This window comes from Leucopleurus acutus (genome assembly GCF_964270905.1).
Source record: "Leucopleurus acutus genome assembly, chromosome: 1".
Lineage (NCBI taxonomy): Eukaryota > Metazoa > Chordata > Mammalia > Artiodactyla > Delphinidae > Leucopleurus > Leucopleurus acutus.
The window spans coordinates 85,349,101-85,374,216 of NC_139142.1; the positions used below are offsets into that span (position 1 = coordinate 85,349,101).

The following is a 25,116-nucleotide window of genomic DNA, read 5'->3' on the forward strand; positions in this document are numbered from 1 at the left end:
ACACAGTGCGGGGGACCCAGACACCACGGCCTCACTCACAGGTTCCAGCCCTGTAGAGGATCTTGCGAGAGAAAAAGGTGGTGATTTATCTGATGCAGATAGCAGTTACTCAGTCGATTCTCTGTCCTATGTCTGTGCCAAAGCCCTGCTGGAGCCACGGAAGCTGGAGGAGCCCCAGGGGAAGGAGCGGCATCTCCCAGGGCCAGATGACTCCGACAGCGAAGACAGCCAAATATCTGAGGACTCGCTGGCCGAGAAGGGGTACCAAAGCCCACAGGACAGCCCAGCGCTCAGTTTTCTCACCCGTGGCCATGGCCACTCCAGGGCCAGAGCTCAAGCCTCCGTGAGGGGCTTCACCACATCCTCAGACAGTCGACTGTTCACCCAGACTCACAGGAGCTTTTCCCTCGACAGCCTGGTTGACGCTGAGGAAGAACTGGGGGACGATCGGCAAGGAGAGCCTTTCTTCCGTTCAGCTGACGAGATGCCCACGGAGACTTTCTGGCACCTGCAGAGCTCCAGTCTGCCCGCAGGGGACGAGGAGGCAGTGTGCAGGCCTGGCCCCATCAGCCACAGAACAGGAGCCAGGCTGGATGCCGCCCTGCCAGTGAGCAGTTCATTTTACCTGGAGCTCCAGCCCCGCCGTGAGCAGCCCGAGTTGGCGGTGGAGGCAAGCCCCACAGAACAAACTAACACTCTCCAAGATGTGCCGCTTTCCAGAGGGAGCCCTCTGGTGTCCATGGATTCCTGGTTCTCCCGTGACTCCAAGAACAGTCCCAGTAGCCCCCCAGGTTCTTTATGTCCAAGTCCTGACGTCCAGGATGTTCAGCCCTGCGGTTGGGAGAGGCCTGGATACTGGCCCAATATGGAAGGACTAAAGTCATCAGATACAGAAACAGTCCTGTCCTGCAGCTCCAAACGGCCCCTGGGTGGTGCTGAGCTGCCCTGCAGTGTCAGAAGTGCATACACAGTCCCTGTTTCTGATACGACCAGGGTGTCCCTCTGGGGCTCTTATAGGCTTCTTCAGCCAGGAGCCGATGGCACCTTTCAGACCAGAGGAGTCCCTGACATGGCCCAGAAGGGCGTCTCTGAAGCCTCTGACTCTAGTGTGTCAAGCTTGTTGGCTGCCTCTGCCACCTCATTCACTTACCTTGGCAGTGCCTGTGAGAGAGACTGGGCTGCCCTTCAGCGAAAGTACCTCCTTGAACTGTCTCATCCTGTTTTGGAGGCCACAGGAGCACCCAGTCTCCCTCCTCGAGGGAAGGGAAAGCCCTCCCTCGAGGAAGACTCTGGTTCCCTGACCCAAGCTTCTGGCAGGGGAGGAGATGCTCTATTGCCAATTGGTCCTAGGGTATCTAGCAGCCCGCATTTCAACAACTTTCCTATCCATCTGTCCAGAATTAGGCGTCTGAGAGCTGAGAAAGAACAGGACAGTCTGCGTGTCGAGGTAGAAGGTACTTCAGAATTCTTTACAGCTAATGAGAAAGAGGTGAGTCATAGTGGAACTTATTCAGCGGACGTAGAATCATCGACTTCTGGAACTACAAATGCGCACGTCTCTACAGCAGCGAACAAGACAGCACATCCCGTGATGGAAGCATGGGGAGTCAAAGAGAGCAGCTTGGAAGAAGCCTCTCAGAGTAGCGAGAAACCTGGTCTCATGACGTCCTCTGATGAATGTTTCATCCTAACGAACGCCTGTCACCATATTGTCACCATAGACACCAAAGAACCCCATTGGCCCCGAGGCTGGGCTCCTTTGAGGAAGAATAGTGCAGACCCAGGGGGGCAATTAGGTCAGAACAGCCACCACCTCCCGCAGGAAGAGAAGACAGACTCCCAGGAGAGCTCCAAGGAAGCGGGTAGAAGACACAGCAGGTTTTCCTTTGCCTTTCCTTCAGGTCCAGAGCTGTACCTCCACTCTGCTCCCTGGAATCCACTCCCATCTTCCCTGCAGCCACCTCCCTTGGAAACATTCTATGTGACCAAAAGCCGAGATGCCCTAAGAGAAACCGCCTTGGAAATCCCAGCTTGCAGAGAAGCAGGGGCGCCCTCCCCCCATCCCAGGGAAGCATGGGGCTTTGGACAGGAGCACCAAGTCCTCCAAAATGTGTATGTGAAGAATAAGTTGCCAGCGCTGTTACAAAACCAGAATTCCAAGATTGCATCGTCTCAGCAGGTCATGGCAGAAAGGCCAGCTGACCCGAACACCAAGGAAGCTTGCAGGGAAAAAGGGAAATGCCTTGGAAACATTAAAGAAGAAAGCCATAACTCAGTTTATTTTTTTGTCACTCAGAACAGACATTTTCTTCCATCTACCAGCATAAAAGTATGTGAATTTGAAAATCAAGTTGGAATTTTAAATAAACACAGTCTTCCAGTGCTCAAGCAGGGAGAAAAGGCTAATGTACAGTCCTACTGCAGTGTCTCCTCAGACAGTTCTGGGTCAAGGAAGCCTCCCCTGGTGTGTGAATCTGAGACGAGTGGGGAAGAAGAGCAGGGGCAGGATGCAGTCCTCAGAGAGACCCCGGCCTGTGACATGAAGAGACGGTTTCCTTCCGGGGTCAGGTCTGATTTCATCTATAAAACCATCAATTTAGGCCTTGACAAGGACAAGATAGAGGAAGCCGCTCGCTCTTTGAAGTCCAGATCAGTACATCATAGAGTAAGCAGCCCAGAGACAGCAGCCCAGGATGAGAGTCCAGCCCACAAGGGGGAAAGGAGGAATGAAATTGGGCTTCCTGGAAGAGCGCTCCATCCCAAAGATGGCTCAGAAGAGTTTAGGCTTCCACAGGCAGAGTCCATGTATGAAAGATTCCAGTCAGTTACGTGCTTTCAGGAAAGAAACCTCGGTGAATGCAAGGTCCCTGGAAAGGTGCGAGAAGCGTTAAACCCCAAAGAAGAACCTCCTGAAAAGAAACGGAGTAAAGGAGATAATAATGCTGATGAGATGGCTAGGCTAACTAGGAGTGTAATGCAGCTGGAAAATGGCATCTTGGAAATTGAATCCAAACAGAGTAAGCAGCTAAATGCTTCCCACACACTGGGAGTCAGTAAGGAGTTTATGTTCCAGGACCAGAAGGACCAGGAGATGGCTGACCATGTGCTGAGGCCAGGCAGCTTTAGAAACCACCTGTCCTTCAAGGATCAGCCATCTTCTCCAAAATGGAAAGATGATGTTATCTTTAGGGATGGTGAAGCTGGACAAATGGAGGTTAACAATAGCATTGATCCCCAGGTACACGACATCAGATTTGTGAAGGGGCACACCCACCCAGCTGTATTAGACAGACCCGCCAGGGAAACTGGTGGTTATTTAGGGACATTTACAGTTTGCAGAGAATGCACCAACTCTTCTGCTCATCCAAGGGAAACGAAAGCTTCGGCTGGAGCTCTGCCATTGCAGCCCATGCCTGAGAGGACTTCTGCGGAGGGCGAGCTGGCGAATGCAGTGTACCCCAGACGGCTGCCCCGTGGCTTGGGAAGTCTCGAGGAGCTGGAGACCGTGAAGGGTGTTCAGGAAAGCCATTTTGCCAAACGCATACGTAGTTCTAAGCAAGAGGAGCCGGAAGTTCAAGGCAGAGTTGAAGAAACGGCTATGCAAAGAGGGAGCCTACAGGAGAAAGACAAAGTGGTTTCATTGACTCAGAAACTCCCTGGCCTGTGCCAGCATTGTGTGTGCACGTTTTTCAGCCAAGAGACTGACCCATTGCCAAGCCAGCCAGGGGCCTGTATGGCTCCTCGCCGGGACCTGAGTAACGCCTTGCCCTTGAATTCAGCAAGGCCGCCAAGAACCTGTCTTTATGTACCTGGTACTCTAGGCATCTCTTCTGTTGACTATGTGCTGGATCCCACCCTGTTGAAAATGCCCACCAGTCCCCTGGTAACTGGAGCGGGGCGTCAGGACCAGAGTGGAGAGCCCGGACGCCACAGTCCACAGCACGGAGACGATAGACAGGGCTTCTCCGCGGCACACCCTGCTTGGTGCGGGTCTGTGATATCCATGGCTGTGGGATCTCGCAGTCAATCCAGTGCACCAGCGAGCATTCCCCTGGGGGCAGAGGGCAGGAGGTCAACAAGCACCAGTCTGCAAGGCCACGGAGGGGACCTCAGGAGCACCTTGCTGGGCTTGGGTAGCAGGGTGCGTTCTCCTTCCGAAGCCGAGGCAGCTGTACCAAGAGGACCAGACAGAGCCAGTTCCCTGAACAGGGCCTCTAGCCCGCTTGAAAGGAGGGCCAGCTGCCCCTTAGAAGAGGGGGACAAGCGAGGCAGGGGGGAGAGGCAAAAGGCAGAGAAGGAGGCCGAGGACCTCGGTCCTGCCAGTGGTGCTTTCTCAGCACCTGTGTTCTTGCCAAGGCTGCCTCAGCCGGAGCCCTCTGCCCATCCACCCACGTGCCTGGCTGAGTTGGAGGAGATAGGACAGGCGAAGGCCCAGGGGAAGCAGCTTCACAACGTGGTGGCTGGGGGCACAGTCCTTCCTCACGATGAGACGCTATTAGGACCTGAATGTTCTTCAGGGGCCCCTGGCAGGCCTCAGTGTCCACAAATGGGCCAGTCAGTGTCAGCCAGGACCAGAAATGAGGGTGAAGCACGGGGATTTCATGTGGCGTCTCTCTCTGCTAAACCAGGACACCTGTCAAGTGATGAGAGGACATCTGTCCTTCAGGCCACACCCCCCTCTGCAGACAGCTGTCACCCTCTGCCCAGCACTGACACTAACACGGGGCCACGGCACTCCTCACGGACTTCCTCCCGCGTTGACCCTGCTCCAGGTAAAAGTCACTGTACTGGAAAACTGAGACATTTCCTGGGAGCCGGTGAACAGTTTGTGCATCACACTAGCTCTTCTGAAATCATAGAGAAAGAGGGAGAAGCAACCAGAACACCTTCCTCTGCTGATGCTTTGGGCTCAGACAGTCTTCCTTTTTCAGCAGCTGTGGAGGAGGACGGGAAGGTAATGGTGGAGGAAATAGTGACTGCCTTACCTTCTCAGGCCCCTTTTGATGCTGCTGGAGGGATTCCATGTAGGCGAGGCCCGTTTGCTGCCTGGGAAGCTGCCCAGGGCATTCTCCCTGGCTGGCAGGAGAGCAGCCCAGCCCACCAAGAACCTGGGACTCTGGACAACACATGGGGAGGAGGTCTTGGTAACTTCCTAGTGGCTGCACAAGGAGGAAAACCAACCTGTTTTGAAAGTCACCTTGTGATCTGTGATGTTCAGAATTCTGCCAGTCTCTCAGGGCCTAACCGAGACCAGGGCCAATGCCTTGAGGCTTCCACCGGCTTAGAAGAAGGGAAGGCGAGTCCCAAATGGGGTGCCGTCCTTCCCAGAGCCCTGGGAGGGATTGAACCGGAAGCTCCCTCTCAGCAGCCTGTGAAGCGGGAGGGGAGTATTGGCTCTAGGCTAGCAGAAGCCTGCAGGGCCAGCGTCAGAGGTCCCAGGCCAACTCTGTTGCCAGATCAGAGACCCGGAGGAGTTAGGGAGGAGGCCCTGCACAGGTGCCCGCAGGAAGCTTCAGACTGTGGTGTCTTTTCGGGGAGCACTGAAGGCAGCAGGACCCTCAGCCCATCCGGGGGCCAAGCAGACAGCAGATCCCATCCTTGCCGGCAGCCGTGCAACCCTCAGCCCGTTGCTTCCGGGGCCCGTGCCTCCCCTTCCTCCACTTCACTGTGTTACAGAGACAGTGACCTGGGCAAGGGGGCTTCCGAGGCCACCCCACATACTCGCCACCCACCCTGCATGGTCCCCCCCAGGGCCTGCGGGGTGGAGAGAGGAGAGGGCCATTGCAGGGAACCTGATGTACTCTGGGCACATGGCCTTGAGCCCAAAAGCATTAATGTGGAGTTGGGGCCGGTAGATGGCAGCACCCCGGAGACCTCTGCTGCTGCTCTCCTGCCTGCGGCTCAGGGCTGCAGCTCCCCTTCCGCCCCTGATGTGAGGACAAGTCCCCTCAGCCCCTGGGTTGCTGATGGAAGCTGCAGGTCAGTAGGGGATCCTGAGAAAAAGGCTGGCAAGAAGAAAGTCAGCGCCGAGCTTGAGGCTCCCCCTTTCCATGCAGGCAGGTGCTCTGAGCCACCCGGGAGGTTTCAGGACAACTCCGCTGGTGGCCGGAGTGCACAGGGCTCTCAAACCAAGCCAGAACCACCTGCAACAGCTGGGGGACCACACAGCCTGAATTTAAGTGAAGGGTGTGTTGCGAGTGAGCCGCCGGTGGGACCACAACATGGATGTTTGGGAAATGCCATCAGATGCCTTCCAGAAAAGCCGCAACTTTCCGCGGAGTCCAAGGATCCTAGTGGCTTGGATCCCCAAGCCAAATTGGTAGCAGAGTTACAGTGCGTCTCCGGTCCCCAGGTTGACAGCCCCCGGGAGGAGGAAGAGCAGCAGAGAGACCAGGCTTCAGGTGGCCGAGAAGATGCTGCCCGGGGCAGGAGCCCCCCATGTGCTGATGCAGGTGGCTCAGGCAGCTGTCAGATTAGAGGTGCAGGCAGAGAGGACGAGGCTGTGGCCAGGGTCCCTGCAGCCTTCAGAGACTCAGCCACTGTCCCCTTGGGGCAACGTGGAGCATGTTGGCCTGTGGCCTGGGGCCCCGGGCAGCCCTCTTCTGGCGGGGAGCAGCCGGCACCCTGCCACCGGTGCTCACTTCCTGTGATCGCCATCGTCTCTGGCCCCAAACACTCTAGACCGCAGTTCTCTGTGGTCAGCCCTCACCGGTCTCTTCAGGAGCTAAGCTTGAGCGTGGAGCCTCCTTCCCCGACAGATGAGGATATACAGGAGCCTAGCAGATTGTGGACCCCACATCCCAGAGGCTGTTTCTCAGGAAAGTCTGCGGCAAGAACGTCTCTGAAAGCTGAGGGCTGCAATCAGGAAGCCGCCTCTGACCTGGACGGCATCGCTGCTGATCCCAGGCCCCTGCCGTCCACACGCCCTCCTTCCCCGGTGACTTCAGCTGTCTCGTGCATGCCGACCCCCGATCTCATGGCTGCTCGGCTATTTGGAACTCCGGAACAGGCCCAGCCGGGAAAGCCAGAGAGACTGGGTGGCCAGGCTCGGCCAGAGGCGTGGTGCTCTGAGGTGGGCGGAGGAGCCCTGCTTTTTGGCTCCAGCGCCATCGATCCCTGCGCCCTGCCCTGGCGTCCCGAGGGGCCTGCGCGTGTTGGCTGGAAGCAGTATGTGTTTGGCGGCGCAGCTGATGTCTCCCGTGGCCCGACACCCCAGGGCCTGACACCGTCAGACGTGGACCGGTGCTCCCGTGAGGACGACGGCCTAGACGACCGGGGCTCCCCGGTCTACTCCCACCACAGCACCTCGGCCAGTGCCCGAGGCCTGTCAAGTACACGCAGCCTCGTCGAAAGTGCCCGCCGTTCCCGTGAGGCCTGGGGAGCCTGGGGTTCCTCATTTGCCCTGGGGAGCCCCCACGTCCTGATCAGCTCTGAAGGGGCAGCCCCCCCTAAGGGTCCTGACGAGAGAGGCGGGTTCCCGGGCACCCCTGATGAGGCAGGCTGCCTGAGGAGGGAGCCTCCCTTGGCTGGAGGAAGTGCTGCGAGCCCGGTGGATGAGATTATGCTGCTGTACCCATCAGAGGAGGGCGGCCCTGTGGGTGTGTCCAGGATGAACACCGTGGAGCAGGGCACCCAGACTTTGGGCTGCAGGTCCCGCTGGAGCCACGCGGACCTCTCCTCTGCTCAGTCGGATCTGGCCTCTTGGGCCAGCATGCACAACCTGTCTCTCCGCCTCTCGCAGCTCCTGCACAGCACCTCGGAGCTGTTGGGGAGTCTCTCCCAGCCAAGGGTGGCCGAAAAGGAGTGGAATGCCAAGAGGGAGACCCCGGGTGAGGTGCCCCAGGCACTGAAGATGGACGGCTGTACTCAGACCACCATGGATGAGGGCATCCAGACTGACCCGGCCTCACCACCTCTGCACCTCCAGGCCCCAGAGGCCAACCCTCAGAAAGTCAATGCGGTCCTTGAAAGGCTGGGCTCAGATCTTTCCATCACGTCTCAGGAAAAGGGACATGTCCCCGGGATGCTTAAGAAGAGAGGGGCAGAGGGAACCGCACGGAAAATAGCAGGGCCCCGAGATCTTCAGGAAGAAAGTACCCTCTGTAGGCCCCGGAGTGCCTCCGTACCCTCATCCCACTTGAGTTTTCAGAAAGTTCCCCCTGGGCAGAACCTGCATCCTCTGAGCCCTCAGGCTTCTCTGGATGCCCCCCTGCCTCCCAGCCTGGCTGGTGGCAGCCCCGGCCGCAGCCTCGGTGCACCTCCCTCCCCAGGGCCCTGTCCCCACACTGTGGAGCCTGTGGAGGAGCCCGGGGTGTGGAAGGAGCAGGGCCCCACGAGCGCCTTGCTGGTGGACAGGGCCTCCTCCCCGATCCTCACGCTTAGCGCCAGCACCCAAGGGTCAGGGCACCCCCCAGGCACTTTGTCTCTCTCGGACCCCTCAGCTCATTCCCTTGAAGGCTGCCAGAAGTTTGTCTCCCGCCCAAGCCTTCCCCTGGGCGCCCCGAGGGCTGCAGTGGGTAACTATTCTCAAACCACTGATGAGTCAGGTAGCTCTCAGAGCGTGGAGGCTCCGTGTGGAGAAGGTGGCAGTCCCTTAGAAGGGGGTGACCACAGGTGCTCCCTTGGGCTGAGCTCCCGAGGCCACCCAGAGCAGAGCGCAAAGCCCCAAGTCCGTTGCGTGGAGCAGGCCCCGCAGGGGCGTCAGCCCAGGACCACCACTGGGGTCCAGAGCAGACTGTCGCCTCCCCCACCGGGAAGCAGGAGCCGGAGGCTGACTGATGGCTTTGTGCCTGAGGACGTGGCCTCCCTAGAGTGTGGCCCACTGAGCAGTAGGGGGCTGAGTCGATGGCAGTGCAGGACAGAGAATGGGGGTGAGAGCTCAGTGTCTCCAGAGGAGCCACGGCCCGCTCTGAACATTTCCTCTTCGTGGGGAGGCCTCTGGCGCCGCCGCAGCTGCCCTTCCTTTGAGTTGGCTGACACCCCAGGGCTCCGGGGTTGCATCTTGGGCCCAACTGAGGCCTGCCAGCCTGAGGGGCCGCTGCGCCCCAGTTCCCAGACATGCATGGCCCCTGAGCCCCAGCACCACGGTCTGAGGGACCTCCCGGTGTATAACAAATCCAGCGATTGGTGTGGGGGTCAGGCCGGCTCCCCTGGGGCGCTGGGTGTGATGGATTTGCTGGGGACCAGATGTGATTGCAGCTCAGGACAGCAGGGACAGAGGCTCCCACAACCTCATGAGGACCAGAGCCAGGCGCCCGAGTGGTCCCAGAGGGAGCAGATCCCCCTGCGAGTCGGGGCCCAGACCCTCTCCCTCAGCGTGGAACTCACGGAAGCAAAACTGCACCACGGCTTTGGGGAGGCAGACGCCCTGCTGCAGGTGCTGCAGAGCGGGACGGGGGAGGCACTTGCTGCCCAAGAGGAGCAGCCGTACGCCCGGTAAGGACCCATCTGCCCGGTAAGGACCCATCTCGGAGTGGGGCGACGAGGGCTGGGTGGAGAGGAGAGAGAGCCGAGCCGGCTGACAGCCGGCCGTTCCCTCCTCCCGGCTCAGCTCTGGGACCTTCCGGGGGTCAGAGATAGGTCTGGAGATGGAGAAGGGCAGTCAGGGTCAGCTTCAGTGCCTCACTCACGTTCTGTCTCAGGCCAGAACGCACCGCAGAGAACCTCCGGAGGGAGCGGGCTGAGCGACTTCAGAACTTCCGCCGGACGCAAAGCCTCAGCCCCCAGAAACAACTGAGCTTCCCATTCAACCGGGATCTCCCCACCTGGGCCTTTGACTTGCCCAGCAGGCGCCGAGAATACCTGCAGCAGCTGAGGAAGGATGTTGTGGAGACCACCAGGTATGGTAGACCAAGAACCCTGTGGGGAACAGGCTCTGGGTGGGGCGAGTGTGGGGAGCAGGGCCTGGATTTGAGCGTCCTGGACACCGGAGGCTGCAGCTTCCTTTGCCAGGAGCGATTCCAGGAGTGGGTCCTACGTGACAGTGGACAGTCGGAGGCAGCTGTGGAGACTGAGGCAAAGGGAAAGAGGAGGGTTTGGGAGGGAGCAGCGGACGGGGTGGGTGGGGGTGGATAGAGGAGCCGTGCCATGCTGTGTAAGACTGCAGGCCTGAGCCTCAGGGTGTTTGTAAGACCACACCCGAAGGCCCTGTGGGCAAAGAGAGGATGGGCCCTTCAGGAAGGTGGTGTTGAGCGGGCCTGGGCCATCGCCCACTCAGCATGTTAGAAGGCATCTCTCCAACCCTCTGGTCTTCCCCAGGAGCCCACGGTCAGTGTCAAGGTCTCCTCACCCACCCTCTGACATAGAGCTGATGCTACGAGAATACCAGCGGGCCCGTGAGGAGGCCAAGGTGGAGATTGCCCGGGCCCGGGCCCGACTGCGGGAGCAGACTGAACAGGAAAAGCTGAGAATCCGCCAGCAGATCGTCTGCCAGCTGCTGCGGGTGGGGAGTGGGGCAAGCCTCTGATTTCAGGGTAGGCTCGGAGCCCGGGGCGGACCAGGGCTGCCTCTGAGTCTTGGGACTTAGAATTTGGAGGAGGGCGTTGGGCCCCTGGTGCCAGCTCAAAGCTGCTTCACTCTCTATTTTCATGCCATCCTCATCAGACCAGCTCCCGTCCCCAGGCCAGAGTTTGGGAGGAGGCGGCTTGGGTATATAGTTGGGGTGGGGGTGGGGGAGGCATGGGGGTATGAGGCTGAGGCAGGAGGCAGTGGGAGGTGACGGGAACTGGGGAGGTGAGAAGGGGTGAAAGTGAGGGTGCACCTGGAGCTGGTTGACAGTAATCTGTCCTTCCCAGGAAGAAGAAAAGCTACACACCCTGGCCGCCTCAAGCTCTTGGTGCACCAGCTCCAACGGAAGTCTCTCCTCGGGTGTCACCTCCGGCTACAATAGCAGCCCGGCCTTGCCAGGCCAGCTCCAGTCCCCAGACAGTGTGGTGAGTAGGCAAATGCAAGCACGAATCGGGCCGGGAGCACCCTGGCAAGAGTTTGGGAGGAAGTTCTGCCTCCTGGAGGCCACTGCTGACGTGAGCCCTTCTCCTGTACGATGGCCTTTGTCTTCCCTGTGGTTTTTGTCTCCCCTCCCTGTTTACTCATTCATTCATTCAACAGGTGTTTATTTTGTAGGCACTATTTTAGGCACTGAGCAAAATTGTTCTTGTCCTTAAACAGATTATTAGAGGGATAAATATTAAACAGCTTATTTTATTATTTAATTATTGTTGCAGTAGTTTCTGTGAAGAAGGGGTGCTAAGCCGGATGAAACAGGGACCTGACCTAGTCTGGAGGATCAGCAAAGATGCTCTGAAGAGAATGTGTTTAAACTGAGACTGGAAGGCCGAGAGGTAGTTAACTCAGTAAAAGTTGGTGTCTGGAGATATGTGGGGGGCAGGAGAATAGCCTTCCAGGCAGAGGGCCCAGCAAGTGAGGGAGGAGGAGTTGGGGGAACTAAAAGAAGGTTAGTGTGGCTGGAATGTAAAGAGTGAGATGGAAGAATCACAGGAGAAGGGACTAGAAAAGGCAAGGTTGTGTAGACACCATTGGAAATTCTGGCTGCTTTCTAACCTACCTGATCATGTTACTTCTCAAAGCTGCTGACAAGCTTTTTAGTGGGGAGGAGAATGACGAGCTTGCCAGAGAAGTGGCAAGAGCAGCCCTGGGTAGACCCGCTCGCGACCTTGGCAAAGCCGAGTGAGAGACGACAGTTGCTTGGTTCAGGGCACCGCCCGAGTGGAGGAGCAGATGTGGATGCGCTGGCTAGAGCGTCCAGAGGACACAGGGGCAGATTGGAAGTTGGAGGCTGGAAGCAGGAGGAGTCAGAACCACATGCACTTTGGGCTTGAAGGGCTGGTGATGTCCATGTGACGAAGAGCCCTGAATGGGGCAGGTTTTGAGGGGAAGATCATGAGTCTAGTTTGGTATTTACCAGGTTGAAAGTGCTTGTGAGAAATGCAGGGGAGCAGCTGGAAATCAGGCAGTTGGGATCCAGATCTGGAGCTCAGAGGTAAGATCTGGCTGGGGATATAAAATCTGAAATTCCTTTTATAAGCAAAACTTCACACAGTAAAAAAAAAAAAAAAACAAAAATCAAATCGTATTCAAACAGTAGCAAAAGACATAGAATGTCAAGTGCATTTTTCAGTCTTTTTGCCTCCCCAGAACCAGTTTGGTGTATATTTCCAGAGATAGTCTGTGCATCTATAAGGAAATGTGTATCTTTTGAGAATATGTATATCTTTTTTACAATAGTGTGTTAATATCTGCTGTATAGCAAAGTGATTCAGTTATACATATACGTACATTCCTTTTTTTATATGCTTTTTCATTATGGTTTATCATAGAATATTGAATACAGTTCCCTGTGCTATACAGTAGGACCTTGATGTTCCCATTATTTTTCTTTTTCTGACCCTGTAGTGTATTCTTTTTTTAATTTAATTTTTATTTTATATTGGGGTATAGTTGATTTACAACGTTGTGTTAGTTTCAGGTGTATAGCAAAGTGGTTCAGTTATACATATCATTCTTTTTCAGATTCTTTTCCCATATAGGTTATTACAGAATATTGAGTAGAGTTCCCTGTGCTATACAACAGGTCCTTGTTGATTATCTATTTTATATATAGTAGTGTGGGTATGTTAATCCCAACCTCCTACTTTATCCTTCCCCCTGCCCCACCTTTCCCTGTTGGTAAACATAAGTTTGTTTTCAAAGTCCGGGAGTCTCTGTTTTTGTAAATAAGTTCATTTATGGGGCTTCCCTGGTGGCGCAGTGGTTGAGAGTCCGCCTGCTGATGCAGGGGACACAGGTTCGTGCCCTGGTCCAGGAAGATCACACATGCCGCAGAGCGGCTGGACCCGTGAGCAATGGCCGCTGAGCCTGCGCGTCCGGAGCCTGTGCTCCGCAACAGGAGAGGCCACAGCAGTGAGAGGCCCGTGTACCGCAAAAAAAAAAAAAAAAAAAAAAAAAAAGTTCATTTGTATCATCTTTTTGGATTGCACATATAAGTGATATCATATGATATTTGTCTTTCTCTGTCTGACTTCACTTAGTATGATAATCTTTAGGTCCATCCGTATTGCTGAAAATGCCATTATTTCATTCTTTTTTATGGCTGAGTAATATTCCATTGTGTATATGTACCACATCTTCTTGATCCATTCATCTGTCGATGGACATTTAGGTTGCTTCCATGTCTTGGCTATTGTAAATAGTGCTGCAATGAACATTGGGGTATGTGTATATTTTCAAATTATGGTTTTCTCCAGATATATGCCCGGGAGTGGGATTGCTGGATCATATGGTAGTTTTATTTTTAGTTTTTTAAGGAACCTCCATACTGTTCTCCATAGTGGTTGTACCAATTTACATTCCCACCAACAATGTAGGAGGGTTCCTTTTTCTCCACACCTTCTCCAGCATTTGTTATTTGTAGACTTTTGGATAATGGCCATTCTGACTGGTGGGAGGTGATATCTCCTTGTAGTTTTGATTTGCATTTCTCTAATATCTATATTGAGCATCTTTTCATGTGCTTTATGGCCATCTGTATGTCTTCTTTGGAGAAATTGCTATTTAGATCTTCTGCCCATTTTTTGATTGGGTTGTTTGGTTTTTTGATATTGAGCTGTATGAGCTGTTTGTATATTTTGAAGATTAATCCCTTCTCAGTCTCTTTGCTTGCAAATATTTTCTCCCATTCTGTGGGTTGTCTTTTTGTTTCTTATGGTTTCCTTTGCTGTGTAAAAGCTTTTAAGTTTAATTAGCTACCATTTGTTTATTTTTGTTTTTATTTTCATTACTCTGGGAGGTGGATCCAAAAAGATATTGTTGCAATTTATGTCAAAGAGTGTTCTGTTTGTGTTTTCCTCTAAGAGTTTTATAGTATCCAGTCTTAAATTTAGGTCTTTAATCCGCTTTGATTTATTTTTGTGTATGGTGTTAGAGAATGTTCTAATTTCATTATTTTACCTGTAGCTCTCCAGTTTTCCCAGCACCACTTACTGAAGAGACTGTCTTTTCTCCACTGTATATTCTTGCCTCCTTTGTTGTAGATTAATTGACCATAGGTGCATGGGTTTATTTCTGGGCTTTCTCTCCTGTTCCATTGATCTATATTTCTGTTTTGGTGCCAGTACCTTACTGTTTTGATTACTGTAGCTTTGTAGTATAGTTTGAAGTCAGGGAGCCCGATTCCTCCAATTCAGTTTTTCTTTCTCAGGATTGCTTTGGCTATTTGGGGTCTTTTGTGTTTCCATACAAATTTTAAAATTTCTTGTTCTAGTTCTGTGAAAAATGCCATTGGTAATTTGATAGGGATTGCATTGAATCTGTAGATTGCCTTGGGTAGTATAGTCATTTTGACAGTATTGATTCTTCCCAGAACATGGTATATCTTTCCATCTGTTTGTGTCATCTTTGATTTCTTTCATCAGAATCTTATAGTTTTCGGAGTACAGGTCTTTTGCCTCCTTAGGTACATATATTCCTAGGTATTTTATTCTTTTTGTTGCAGTGGTAAATGGGAGTGTTTCCTTAATTTCTCTTTCTGATCTTTCATTGTTAGTGTATAGAAATGCAGCAGATTTCCATGTATTAATTTTGTATCCTGCAATGTTACCAAATTCATTGATGAGCTCTAGTAGTTTTTTGGTAGCATCTTTAGGATTTTCTCTGTATAGTATCATGTCATCTGCAAACAGTGACAGTTTTACTTCTTTTCCAATTTGTATTCCTTTTATTTCTTTTTCTTCTCTGATTGCCATGGCTAGGACTTCCAAAACTATGTTGGGTAAGAGTGGTGAGAGTGGACAACCTTGTCTTGTTCCTGATCTTAGAGGAAGTGCTTTCAGCTTTTCACCATTGATTATGATGTTAGCTGTGGCTTTGTCATATATAGCCTTTATTATGTTGAGGTAGGTTCCCTCGATGCCCACTTTCTGGAGAGTTTTTATCATAAATGGGGTTGAATTTTGTCAAAAGCTTTCTCTGCATCTATTGAGATGATAATATGGTTCTTATTCTTTAATTTGTTAATGTGTATATCACACTGATTGATTTGTAGATATTGAAAAATTCTGCATCCCTGGGATAAATCCCACTTGATCATGGTGCGTGATCCTTTTACAATTCTGTTGTTGGATTCACTTTGCTAGTATTTGTTTAGGATTTTTGCGTCTATGTTCATCAGTGATATTGGCCTGTAATTTTCTTTTTTTGTGTTGTCTTTGGTTTCGGTATCAGGGTGATGGTGGCCTCATAGAATGAGTTTGGGAATGTTCCTTCCTCTGCAATTGTTTAGAATAGTTTCAGAAGGATAGGTGTTAATTCTTCTCTACATGTTTGATAGAATTCGTCTGTGAAGCCATCTGGTCATGGACTTCTGTCTGTTGGGAGTTTTTTAATCCCAGTTTCAATTTCAGTAATTGTGATTGGTCTGCTCATATTTTCTGTTTCTTCCTGGTTCAGTCTTGGAAGATTGTACCTTTCTAAGAATTTGTCTGTTTCTTCTAGGTTGTCCCTTTTACTGGCATATAGTTCCTTGTAGTAGTCGCTTACGATCCTTTGTATTTCTCTGGAGTTAGTTGTAACTTCTTTCTTTTTAATCAATTAATTTATTTTTGGCTGCATTGGGTCTTCGTTGCTGTGCTGCATGTGGGCTTTCTCTAGTCGCGGGAAGCGGGAGCTACTTTTCGTTGCGGTGTGCGGGCTTCTCATTGCAGTGGCTACTCTTGTTGCGGAGCACAGGCTCCAGGTGCGTGGGCTCAGTAGTTGTGGCTCAGGCTCTAGAGTGCAGGCTCAGTAGTCGTGGTACACAGGCTTAGTTGCTCCGTGGCATGTGGGATCTTCCCAGACCAGGGCTCGAACCCGTGTCCCCTGCATTGGCAGGTGGATTCTTAACCACTGCACCACCAGGGAAGTCCCTGTAACTTCTTTATTTCTAATTTTATTGATTTGAGCCTTTTCCCTTTTTTTCTTGATGAGTCCGGCTAAACGTTTATCATTTTTGTTTATCTTTTCAAAGAACCAGCTTTTAGTTTCATTGATCTTTTTTTTTTTTTTTTTTTTTTTTTGCGATACACGGGCCTCTCACTGTGGCCTCTCCCGTTGTGGAGCACAGGCTCCGGACGCGCAGGCTCAGCAGCCATGGCTCACGGGCCTAGCTGCTCCGCGGCATGTGGGATCTTCCTGGACCAGGGCACAAACCCGTGTCCCCTGCATCAGCAGGCAGACTCTCAACCACTGTGCCACCAGGGAAGCCCCATTGATCTTTTCTATTGTTTTCTTTGTCTCTGTTTCATTTATTCCTGCTCTCATCTTTATGACTTCTTTCCTTCTACTAACTTTGGGTTTTGTTTGTTCTTCTTTCTCTTGTTGCTTTAGGTGTAGGTTGTTTATTTTTCTTGTTTCCTGAGGTTACATTGTATGGCTATAACTTCCTTGGCATTCCTTGGCTTGTAACTGTATCACTCCAGCCTTTGCCTTTGGCATCACGTGGCTTCTCCCTGTTTGTCTCTGTGTACCCGTGTCTTTGTGTGGCCTTCTTATAAGGACAGCAGTCATTGGATGTATGGCCCACTCTAATCCAGTGGGACCTCATCACAACTTGATTGCATCTGCAAAGACCCTATTTCCAAATAAAGTTACATTTACAGACAGCAGGAGTTAGGACTTCAACATATCATTTTTGGAGGACAGTAATTCACCCCACAACAAGGGCTCATCCACTTGTAGCATGTATCAGAATTTCATTCCTTTTTATGGCTAATGATATCACATTGTGTGACTATCACATTTATTTGTCTGTTCATCAGTTGATGGACATTTAGGTTGTTTCCACTTTTTGCCTATTATGAACAATGCTGCTGTGAACATTAATGTACACGTTTTTGTGTGGACATGTTTTCACTTCTCTTGGGTTTTACCTAGGAGTTGGACTGAGATCATAGGGTAACTCTGTTTCACCACTTGAAGAACTGCCAGCCTGTTTTTCAAAGTGGCTGCACTATTCTGCAGTCCCATCAACAGTGTATAAGCAATGTATTTCTCCACATCCTAGCCAACACTTGTCATTATTCATCTTTTAAATTATATTCATCCCAGTGGGATCTCAGGTGGTACCTCATCGTTTGCATCATCCTGATGGTTAATGGTGTGAACTTTTCATGTGCTTATTATAAATTTATAAATTTTTTTTAGAGCAATGTCTTTTCCCATCTTTTGTCCATTTTCTAATTGGGTTGTCTTTTTATTAAGGCAAAGAGTTCTTTATATATTCTAGTATAAGTCCTTTATCAGTTATATGATTTATAAAAAGTTTCTTTATTCTGTGTGTTGTCTTTTCACTTTCTTGATGGTGTCATTTGAAGCACAAAGTTATAAATTTTGATCATGTCTACTTTAATTTTTTCTTTTGTTGCTTGTGCTTTTGGTTTCATATCTAAGACACTTGCTCAATCCAAGGTCACAAAGATTATGCCTATATTTTCTTTTAGTAGTTGTATAGTTTTAGTTCCTACATTTGGGTCTTTGATCTGTTTTGAATCAATTTTTGTATATAGTGAGAATTAGGGATCACATTTCTTTCTTTTGCACGTGGATATCCAGTTGTCCCAGCACCATTTGTTCAGACAGATAATCTTTTCTCCCATTGAATTGTCTCAGCACCCTAGTCAAAGATTAACTGACCATAGATGTGTGGGTTTATTTCTGGACTCTTAATTCCATTCCATTGAATTATATATCTATCCTTAGGCCAATACCACACTGTCTTGATAACTGTTTAGGTTTGTGGTAGATTTTTTTTTTTTTTTTTGCAGTACACGGGCCTCTCACTGTTGTGGCCTCTCCCATTGCGGAGCACAGGCTCCGGCCGTGCAGGCCCAGCGGCCACGGCTCACGGGCCTAGCCGCTCCGCGGCATGTGGGATCCTCCCAGACCGGGGCATGAACCCGTGTCCCTTGCATCGGCAGGTGGACTCTCAACCACTGTGCCACCAGGGAAGCCCCTGGGTTTGTGGTAGATTTTGAAATCAGGAAGTATATATCTTCCAACTTTGTTCTTTTTCAAGATTGTTTTGGCTATTCTGTGTCCCTTGACTGTACATATGAATTTTAGGGATAATCTTTTCAATTTCTGAAAAGAAGTCAGCTGGGATTTTGATTGGGATTGCATTGAACCTATAGATCAATTTGGGGAGGGTTGCTATCTGAACAATATTAAGTCTTTCAATTCATGAACATGGGATATCTTTTCATTTATTCAGGTCTTCTTTATTTTCAACAATGTTTTATAGTTTTCAGAGTATAAATTTTTCGTGTTTTTTGTTGTTGTTAAATTTATTCCTAACTATTTTATTCTTTTTGATGCTATTATAAATGGGCTTGTTTCCTTAATTTCCTTTTTGGTTTGCTCATTGCTACTATACAGAAATACATTTGATTTTTGTATATTGATGTTGTCTCCTGTTCTCATTTATTCTAATACTTTATTTTATTAGACTCCTTAGGTGATATGACCTTGTATATAGAATATCCGATCTTTTGTGGTTGTTTTCTTGCCTAACTGCCCTGGCTAGAATCTTGAGTACCATGTTAAATAGAAGTGGTGAGAGCAGACGTTCTTGTCTTGTTACTGATTTTAGGAGAAAACCATCCAGTTTTTACTATTAAGTATGTTAGCTGTGGGGTTTTCGTACATAATCTTTATCAAGTTGAGGAGATTTCCTTCTAGTCCTAGCTTATTGCTTTTATCATGAAAAGGTGTTGGATTTAAATACTTCTTCCTGTATCTATTGAGATGATCATGTGGGTGTTTTCCTTTGTTCTATTAATATATTACATTGATTTTTCTATGTTGAACTAACTTTGTGTTCCTGGGATAAATCCCACTTGGTCATGGTATATATCCTCTTTATATGTTGCTAGACTCAGTTTACTAGTTATTTTGCTGAGGATTTATTTGTTTAAATGCACAGGGATATTGGTCTATAGTTTACTTGATGTCTTTGGTTTTATCAGGGTAATCTTGGCCTCATAGAATGAGTTGAGAAGTGTTCCCTCCTCTATTTTCGGAAGAACTGTGAAGAACTGGGTTAATTCTCCTCTAAATGCTTGGTAGATTTCACTAATGAAGCTATCCCATCTTGAAATTTTCTTTGTGGGAATTTAAAAAAATTTTTGATTACTAAATTTACTTATTAAATGTCTATTCAGATTTTCCATTTCTTCTTGAGTCAGTTTCAGTAGTTTGTATCTTTTTAGGAACTTGTCCATTTCATCTGAGTTACCTAATTGTTGGCATGTAGTTCATAATATTCATTTATTTTTTTTCTTTTTCGTAGATGTAAATACCTGAAGTTAAAACTTTCCCTCTGAGCACTGCTTTAGTTGTATCCCACAAGTTGTGAGATATATATAGATATAGACATAGATATAGATATATATCTGTATATAATCTTTGCTTTATAGTAATTTTGAAATTTCAGTTTGTATTTCTTCTTTACCCATTGTTAAGAGTTTTTCAAAACTTTTTGGTAGAAAGGCCGTGTTTTCTGATTTTGTTATTTTTTTTTAAGGGAACTTTATTTTTATTTATTCATTTTTGGCTGCATTGGGTCTTCGTTGCTGTGTGGGCTTTCTTGAGTTGCAGCAAGTGGGGGTGTGTCTTCACCCCCCTTTTTTTATTTGCAGCGAGTGGGGGTGTGTCTTCATTACGGTGTGTAGGCTTCTCATTATGGTGGCTTCTCTTGTTGTGGAGCATGGGCTCTAGGCACACAGGCTTCACTAGCTATTGCACGAGGGCACAGTAGTTGTGGCTCGCAGGCTCTAGAACACAGGCTCAGTAGTTGTGGTGCACAGGCTTAGCTGTTCCGCGGTATGTGGGATCTTCCCAGACCAGGGCTCAGACCCGTGTCCCCTGCATTGGCAGGTGCATTCTTTTTTTTTTTTTTTGGCAGGTGCATTCTTAACCACTGTGCCACCAGGGAAGCCCTGTTACTAATTTTTAAGTTTGCCATGTGTTGAGAGAATGTATGATTTCAGAGAAAGTAAATTTTCTTTTTTTTATATTTGAGGGTTTTGGTCATGAATATTCCATTGGCTTCTAAAAATCTTGTTTATCTTCTTTGTCGTCTGTGTTTTCCTTGCTTTGGGGGTGTATATGTGTCTTCTTTCTGGTAATTTGGAAGCCTTTTTTTTTTTCCTTTCTCTTCTTTTCATCATTACTTTTATATATTTAAATAGTCTTTATTTCTTGATTTAGCAGTTTTCTTTTCACCCTGGCTGTAAAACATGAGGAAATCAAGTGTATTTCCACCTTCTCTCATTTTTTCTCATTACCTTTTGTTACAGTATTTCTATACTATTTACAGTGTTTGTATTCAGAGTTCTAGTTCTCGTGCTAGATCAAATGGACTCTGCTCATTTGCAGTTCTTTGGCGTACATTCTTTTTTCTACCCTAGTAATTCTTCTTGTAATTTCTTCAAGAAAGACTCAAGGGCACTATATTCTCTAGGTTCTCTGAGTTCATATTTGAAAATGTTTATTGCCACTTAAATGAAAGAATATCTGTAATTAAATACCTAGAAGCAGGATTGCTAGGTGTCAAAGGATATATGTATTTTTAATTTAAAATATGTGATAAATATTTTCAAAATATACCTATTTACACTCTCAAATAACAATATATAAGTGCCTACTTACCTACATTTCTGCTTAACAGTGTTTATTAAGGGTTTTTTCCTTCTATCTTTGTGAATCTCATAGGCATAAAATAGTATTTCATTTTAGTTTTAATTTGCAATTCTCTTGTGTCTGAGATGGAGTGCCTTTTCAGATATTTAAGAGCCCTTTGGCTTTTTGCTCTGCCTGCCAGTGTACTGGGTCCATTTCTGTTAGGTTGTTCTTTTGTTTTTGGTGGCCTTTCCTTATATTAAGACAGTTATCCTTTTGCCATTTGAGAGGCCAGTGGGTTTTTTTCCTAGTTGTTTTTATGATATGTTAATCTAGTTTTTATCAGTCTTTTCTTTCATGGCTTCTGGAGTTTGTGCCCTGTTTAGGAAGGCATTTCTCCACTATGAGATCATTAAATTTTTAAAAAAATTTTCTCATAGTATTATTAAATTCTCCCCCACCCTGTATATTTTTGAGCCACAAAACATAAGTAATTTGTTTTGGCAAGATGTGTGAAATGGGTCTGATGTAACCTTTTCTTCAGACGGTGACCCTGTCGTCTCGCAATATTTATTGATTAATCCACACATATTTACTTTTGGAAGTCATCAGTATAGCACTGGGAACAGATGGGATCACACAGGAGTATATTATAGAGCGAGAAGAGGGCCTAGGCCCGAGTCTTGAAAGAATCCCAATAAATCAACTTATGTTTGGGGAAGATGAGCCAACAAAAGAAACTGGGAAGGAACACCCAGAGAGACAGAAAGCCAAGATCCCAGGGATTCAGGAAGCAAGTGAAAGGGAGATGCTCAGTAAGATGAGGACTGGGACCTGTTCACCACATCCAGGCACATGGATCTAGCAAAGGCTAGATTTGAGTGCATTCAGAGGGTATAAGAGGTGGGAGATGGCAAACGGTGACAATCATTTCAAGTTTATCTGTAAAGGACAAAAGAGCAAAGATGCCTGTAGAGGAAAGTTTTTAAAGGTGGGAGAAATTTTTGCATGCTTAAATGCTGATATGAAGAATCTAGTGAAGAAGGAGAGGTGGAGGCAATAAGTGAAGAAAGAGATCAGTAGTGAAAGGTTCTTGAGAAGGTGGCACAAAAATCTCAATCTGCCTGAAGTAGGAGAGACCACTTGGATGCTGCAGCAGGAAGAAAGGACGTAAGGATGGAGACAGAATATCTTTGTTCACTTTTTTTTAAAAGTAACACTAGGTTAGGAACCGATGATAGAGGTAGGATAGTGGATGCCTGTTAGATCCAGCAGAGGTCAAGGGTCATGTCATTGAGAAGCTGCTTGTAGTAAAGGTGTGGTGGCTGTATTGCAAATCGAGAGGATCATCCCCATTTGTTTCCAAATTAGGACCTTTGGCTCAGCTGCTGTACCTGGGGCTGGGGCCAAGGGTCAAGCTTTTCTCACAGCCCGTCACTTTTCTTCCCCATCCCACCTCCCACCTCCCACCTCCCAGTTGGGCTTTGTTTGCTGCCCACATTAAACAGAGCTCCAGCCATGGCCTCATTCCTGTTGCTGCAGTGGCGCAGAGGGCCCCCCCACTCACTGACCCCTGGTACCCCATCGTCTCAGGTCCCAGTTCATTCTGATTCCTGTTGGAACTCTCCTACAAGCAACCTTGAGCGTGTGGCTTGAAGGGCAAGGAAACTCTCCAGGGGGACTGGTTTCTATTGTGGTTGACTTCTCAAGGGCATCCAGCAGGGAACACCTTTTCACTTGAGCCTTTATGTTGAAAGCTGTTTGGTGCTGTTCAGAGGCAGAGGAGATAATTCTGCACTGGCTTTCTGGTGCTCTGCTCTCTCCCTGCCTCTGCTCTGGTCCTGAGCATCTTCTCTTCTGCAGGGGGACACAAACTTGCCTGATTCCAGAGACTCCTGGATAGGGGAGGTATGGGGCCACTCTGCAGTGAGGAACAGTCAGCTGAACCTGGCCGGCTCTGCCTGGAAAACCTCAGCCTGCAGTGAGTGGTGGGGCAGAGCTACCTACCTGGTGTGGGGACTTTGGGGCTGAGGTCTGCTAGATCCTAGGGAGCCACTGTCCCTCAGGAGGAGGGACATTATTATTGAAGGAGGCCCTTGCTGCCCTGAGGCCCTGATGCTCATGCCGTCTCAAGAGTCTCCACCTGTTCATTGTAGGCCGCAGAGCCTCCTTGGGCAGTTGCTGCTGTTCTCCGTCCAGCCTGTCCAGCCTGGGGACCTCCTTCTCCTCCTCCTACAAGGATTTGGCCAAGCACATCGTGGACATCTCTATGGCTGATGTGAGGTTTCCTGTAGCCGACTCTGCTGGGTGGGGAGGAAGAAAGAGGAGGGAAGGAACAGGGCAGATGAGGGCTTCTTCAGCAGCTCTCTATCTTTACAAAAGTGGGGAATTCAGTAAATGCTGGCCTGAGGGACTAATCCGAGAGTCTGCTTTGTACGAACTGTGCCCACTAATCTGGGTGTGGTCACTGTGTCCCCAGGTAATGGCTGCTTGCTCAGATAATCTGAACCACCTCTTCAGCTGCCAGGCAGCAGCTGGCTGGAAGTAAGTTCCCTTGCACAGTGTCTTCTCCCTGTGGCCCTGCTCGCCTTCTCTCCTTTCCCTTCTCCACCCCGGCTTCCTTGAGTCCCTCACCGTGAGCTCTTCCGGTGACTCTAGAACCCAGCTTTCATCCCCTCCTCCTCTTCCCCACCCTTGGTGTCTCCCCCAGCCATCAGGGCAAGGAGCAGGACGTGCATCTGTACTACAAGGTGTTTTCTTCTACTCGGCATGGCTTCCTGGGGGCTGGCGTGGTGTCCCAGCCACTGTCTCACGTGTGGGCAGCTGTGAGTGACCCCACCTTGTGGCCGCTGTACCACAAGCCCATCCAGACAGCGAGGCTGCATCAGCGGGTGACCAACAGCATCAGCCTGGGTGAGCCCAGGGGACAGAGGCAGCAGGGTCAGAGGCAGTGTTCTCAGGAGGCCGGGTACTCAGCTAGGTCCAGTGGGGTGTCAGGCTGTGGAATGATGGGGTGTCACAGGGTAGAACCCGGTCTGTCCATGTACCTTCTGACTTCCTGCATCCCTGCCCCTCCAGTGTATTTGGTGTGCAATACCACCCTGTGTGCACTGAAACAGCCACGGGATTTCTGTTGTGTCTGCGTGGAAGCCAAAGAGGTGCCTGCCTTGCTGGTGGTAAAGATGTTGTGGGAGGAACTTGGACTGACATGTTGTGAGAAGCAATCTTTGTGGGCATCAGGTCCTCTGGGGGAAGGAGGGCAAGTTGGGCCAGGGTGGGGGTGAAGGCTGGCCCAGTGTTGCCTTCCACGGTACTGACTGCACTGGAGCCTGTCCCTGTTTGTCCCTGTCCCTCCCATATCACGTAGGCTGAACTCACATTGCTCTGTTTCCAGGGGCAACTGTCTATCATGGCAGCTCAGTCTGTGTATGATGCGTCCATGCCGAGACCCAGCAGGGAGATGGTCCGAGGGGAGATCCTGCCCAGTGCCTGGATCCTGCAGCCCCTCACTGTGGAAGGGAAGGAGATCACCAGAGTCATCTACTTGGCCCAGGTGATCCACCTTGTGCAGCTGGTCTCACAGCATGCCTTGATTTGACCCCAGCCCCATGGGAGCTTTCTGTATAGCTGTTCAACATCCTTCAGTACCCAGGATCTGTGGCCTGAGAGCTGGAGACTCAAGGGTTTCTTGGGTCACGAATCAGTGGGAATCAGGAAGGAATTAGGCAGAGTTGATCAACCTTCTTCTGAAGCTGCTCTTACCAGAGCCTGGCGGCCTACATCCTCTGGCTGTTCCCAGGGTCCTCAGGAGATAGATGAGTCATTGTGAGGCAGAGCAGCACCCTCAGTTCCCTGACTTGACCTTTTGTCATTGGGAAGTGAAGCTTTTGCCTAGATCTGAACAGCAGAGCACAGGGCTGTAGACAGTTCAGTTCAGAGCCTCTCCAATCACAGCAGCCTGGGGTGGCTGCTTATGGCTGAAGTGTGCCCTGGTGCACTCTTCTGGGTCTGTCTGCACCTTTAACTCTTCCCTCTCTGGTTTATTTCAGGTAGAACTTGGTGCTCCAGGATTCCCCCCTCAGCTCCTAAGCTCCTTCATCAAACAGCAGCCGCTGGTTATAGCCAGACTGGCTTCCTTCCTTGGTAGTTAGCATCTCACGGTCAAGACGGTGCTCCAGGACACCCCAGAGATGCTGGGGCAGCTCTTGTTACTCTCTGTATCCTGATGTTAAGAAGAGCTGAGGCTACCTGCTGTGGCCAACTGGGCAGACAGCAATCATCCCTGAGTTGCCAGCGAAACCTAGTCAGTACTTGGTCACAGCTGGCACCTCTGCAGAGCGAGGGGGCCTGAGCTCCCGGCTGTCCAGAGTGAATGAAGCTCAACTCACCTTTCTGGATTTCTCACCTTTTTTGCCCGTCTCTGGAACCCTATGGCATACAGGCCACTCA

The 25,116-nt window shown here is 49.6% G+C and overlaps 1 protein-coding gene across 1 annotated transcript in view; it reads left to right on the top strand.

Annotated features, from left to right (window-relative positions):
• STARD9 (StAR related lipid transfer domain containing 9) overlaps positions 1-24,818 on the top strand; it is a gene marked incomplete at both ends in the record, with an annotated part of 126,013 nt that extends 101,195 nt beyond the window's left edge. The window contains 11 exons of the mRNA XM_082834581.1: positions 144-9,435; positions 9,642-9,839; positions 10,258-10,441; positions 10,794-10,931; positions 22,531-22,648; positions 22,824-22,945; positions 23,147-23,211; positions 23,378-23,580; positions 23,746-23,843; positions 24,062-24,220; positions 24,717-24,818. Coding sequence (XP_082690707.1) covers positions 144-9,435; positions 9,642-9,839; positions 10,258-10,441; positions 10,794-10,931; positions 22,531-22,648; positions 22,824-22,945; positions 23,147-23,211; positions 23,378-23,580; positions 23,746-23,843; positions 24,062-24,220; positions 24,717-24,818 — 10,679 coding nt within the window. The remainder of the gene's footprint in view (positions 1-143; positions 9,436-9,641; positions 9,840-10,257; positions 10,442-10,793; positions 10,932-22,530; positions 22,649-22,823; positions 22,946-23,146; positions 23,212-23,377; positions 23,581-23,745; positions 23,844-24,061; positions 24,221-24,716) is intronic.
• Positions 24,819-25,116: the final 298 nt, after the last annotated feature.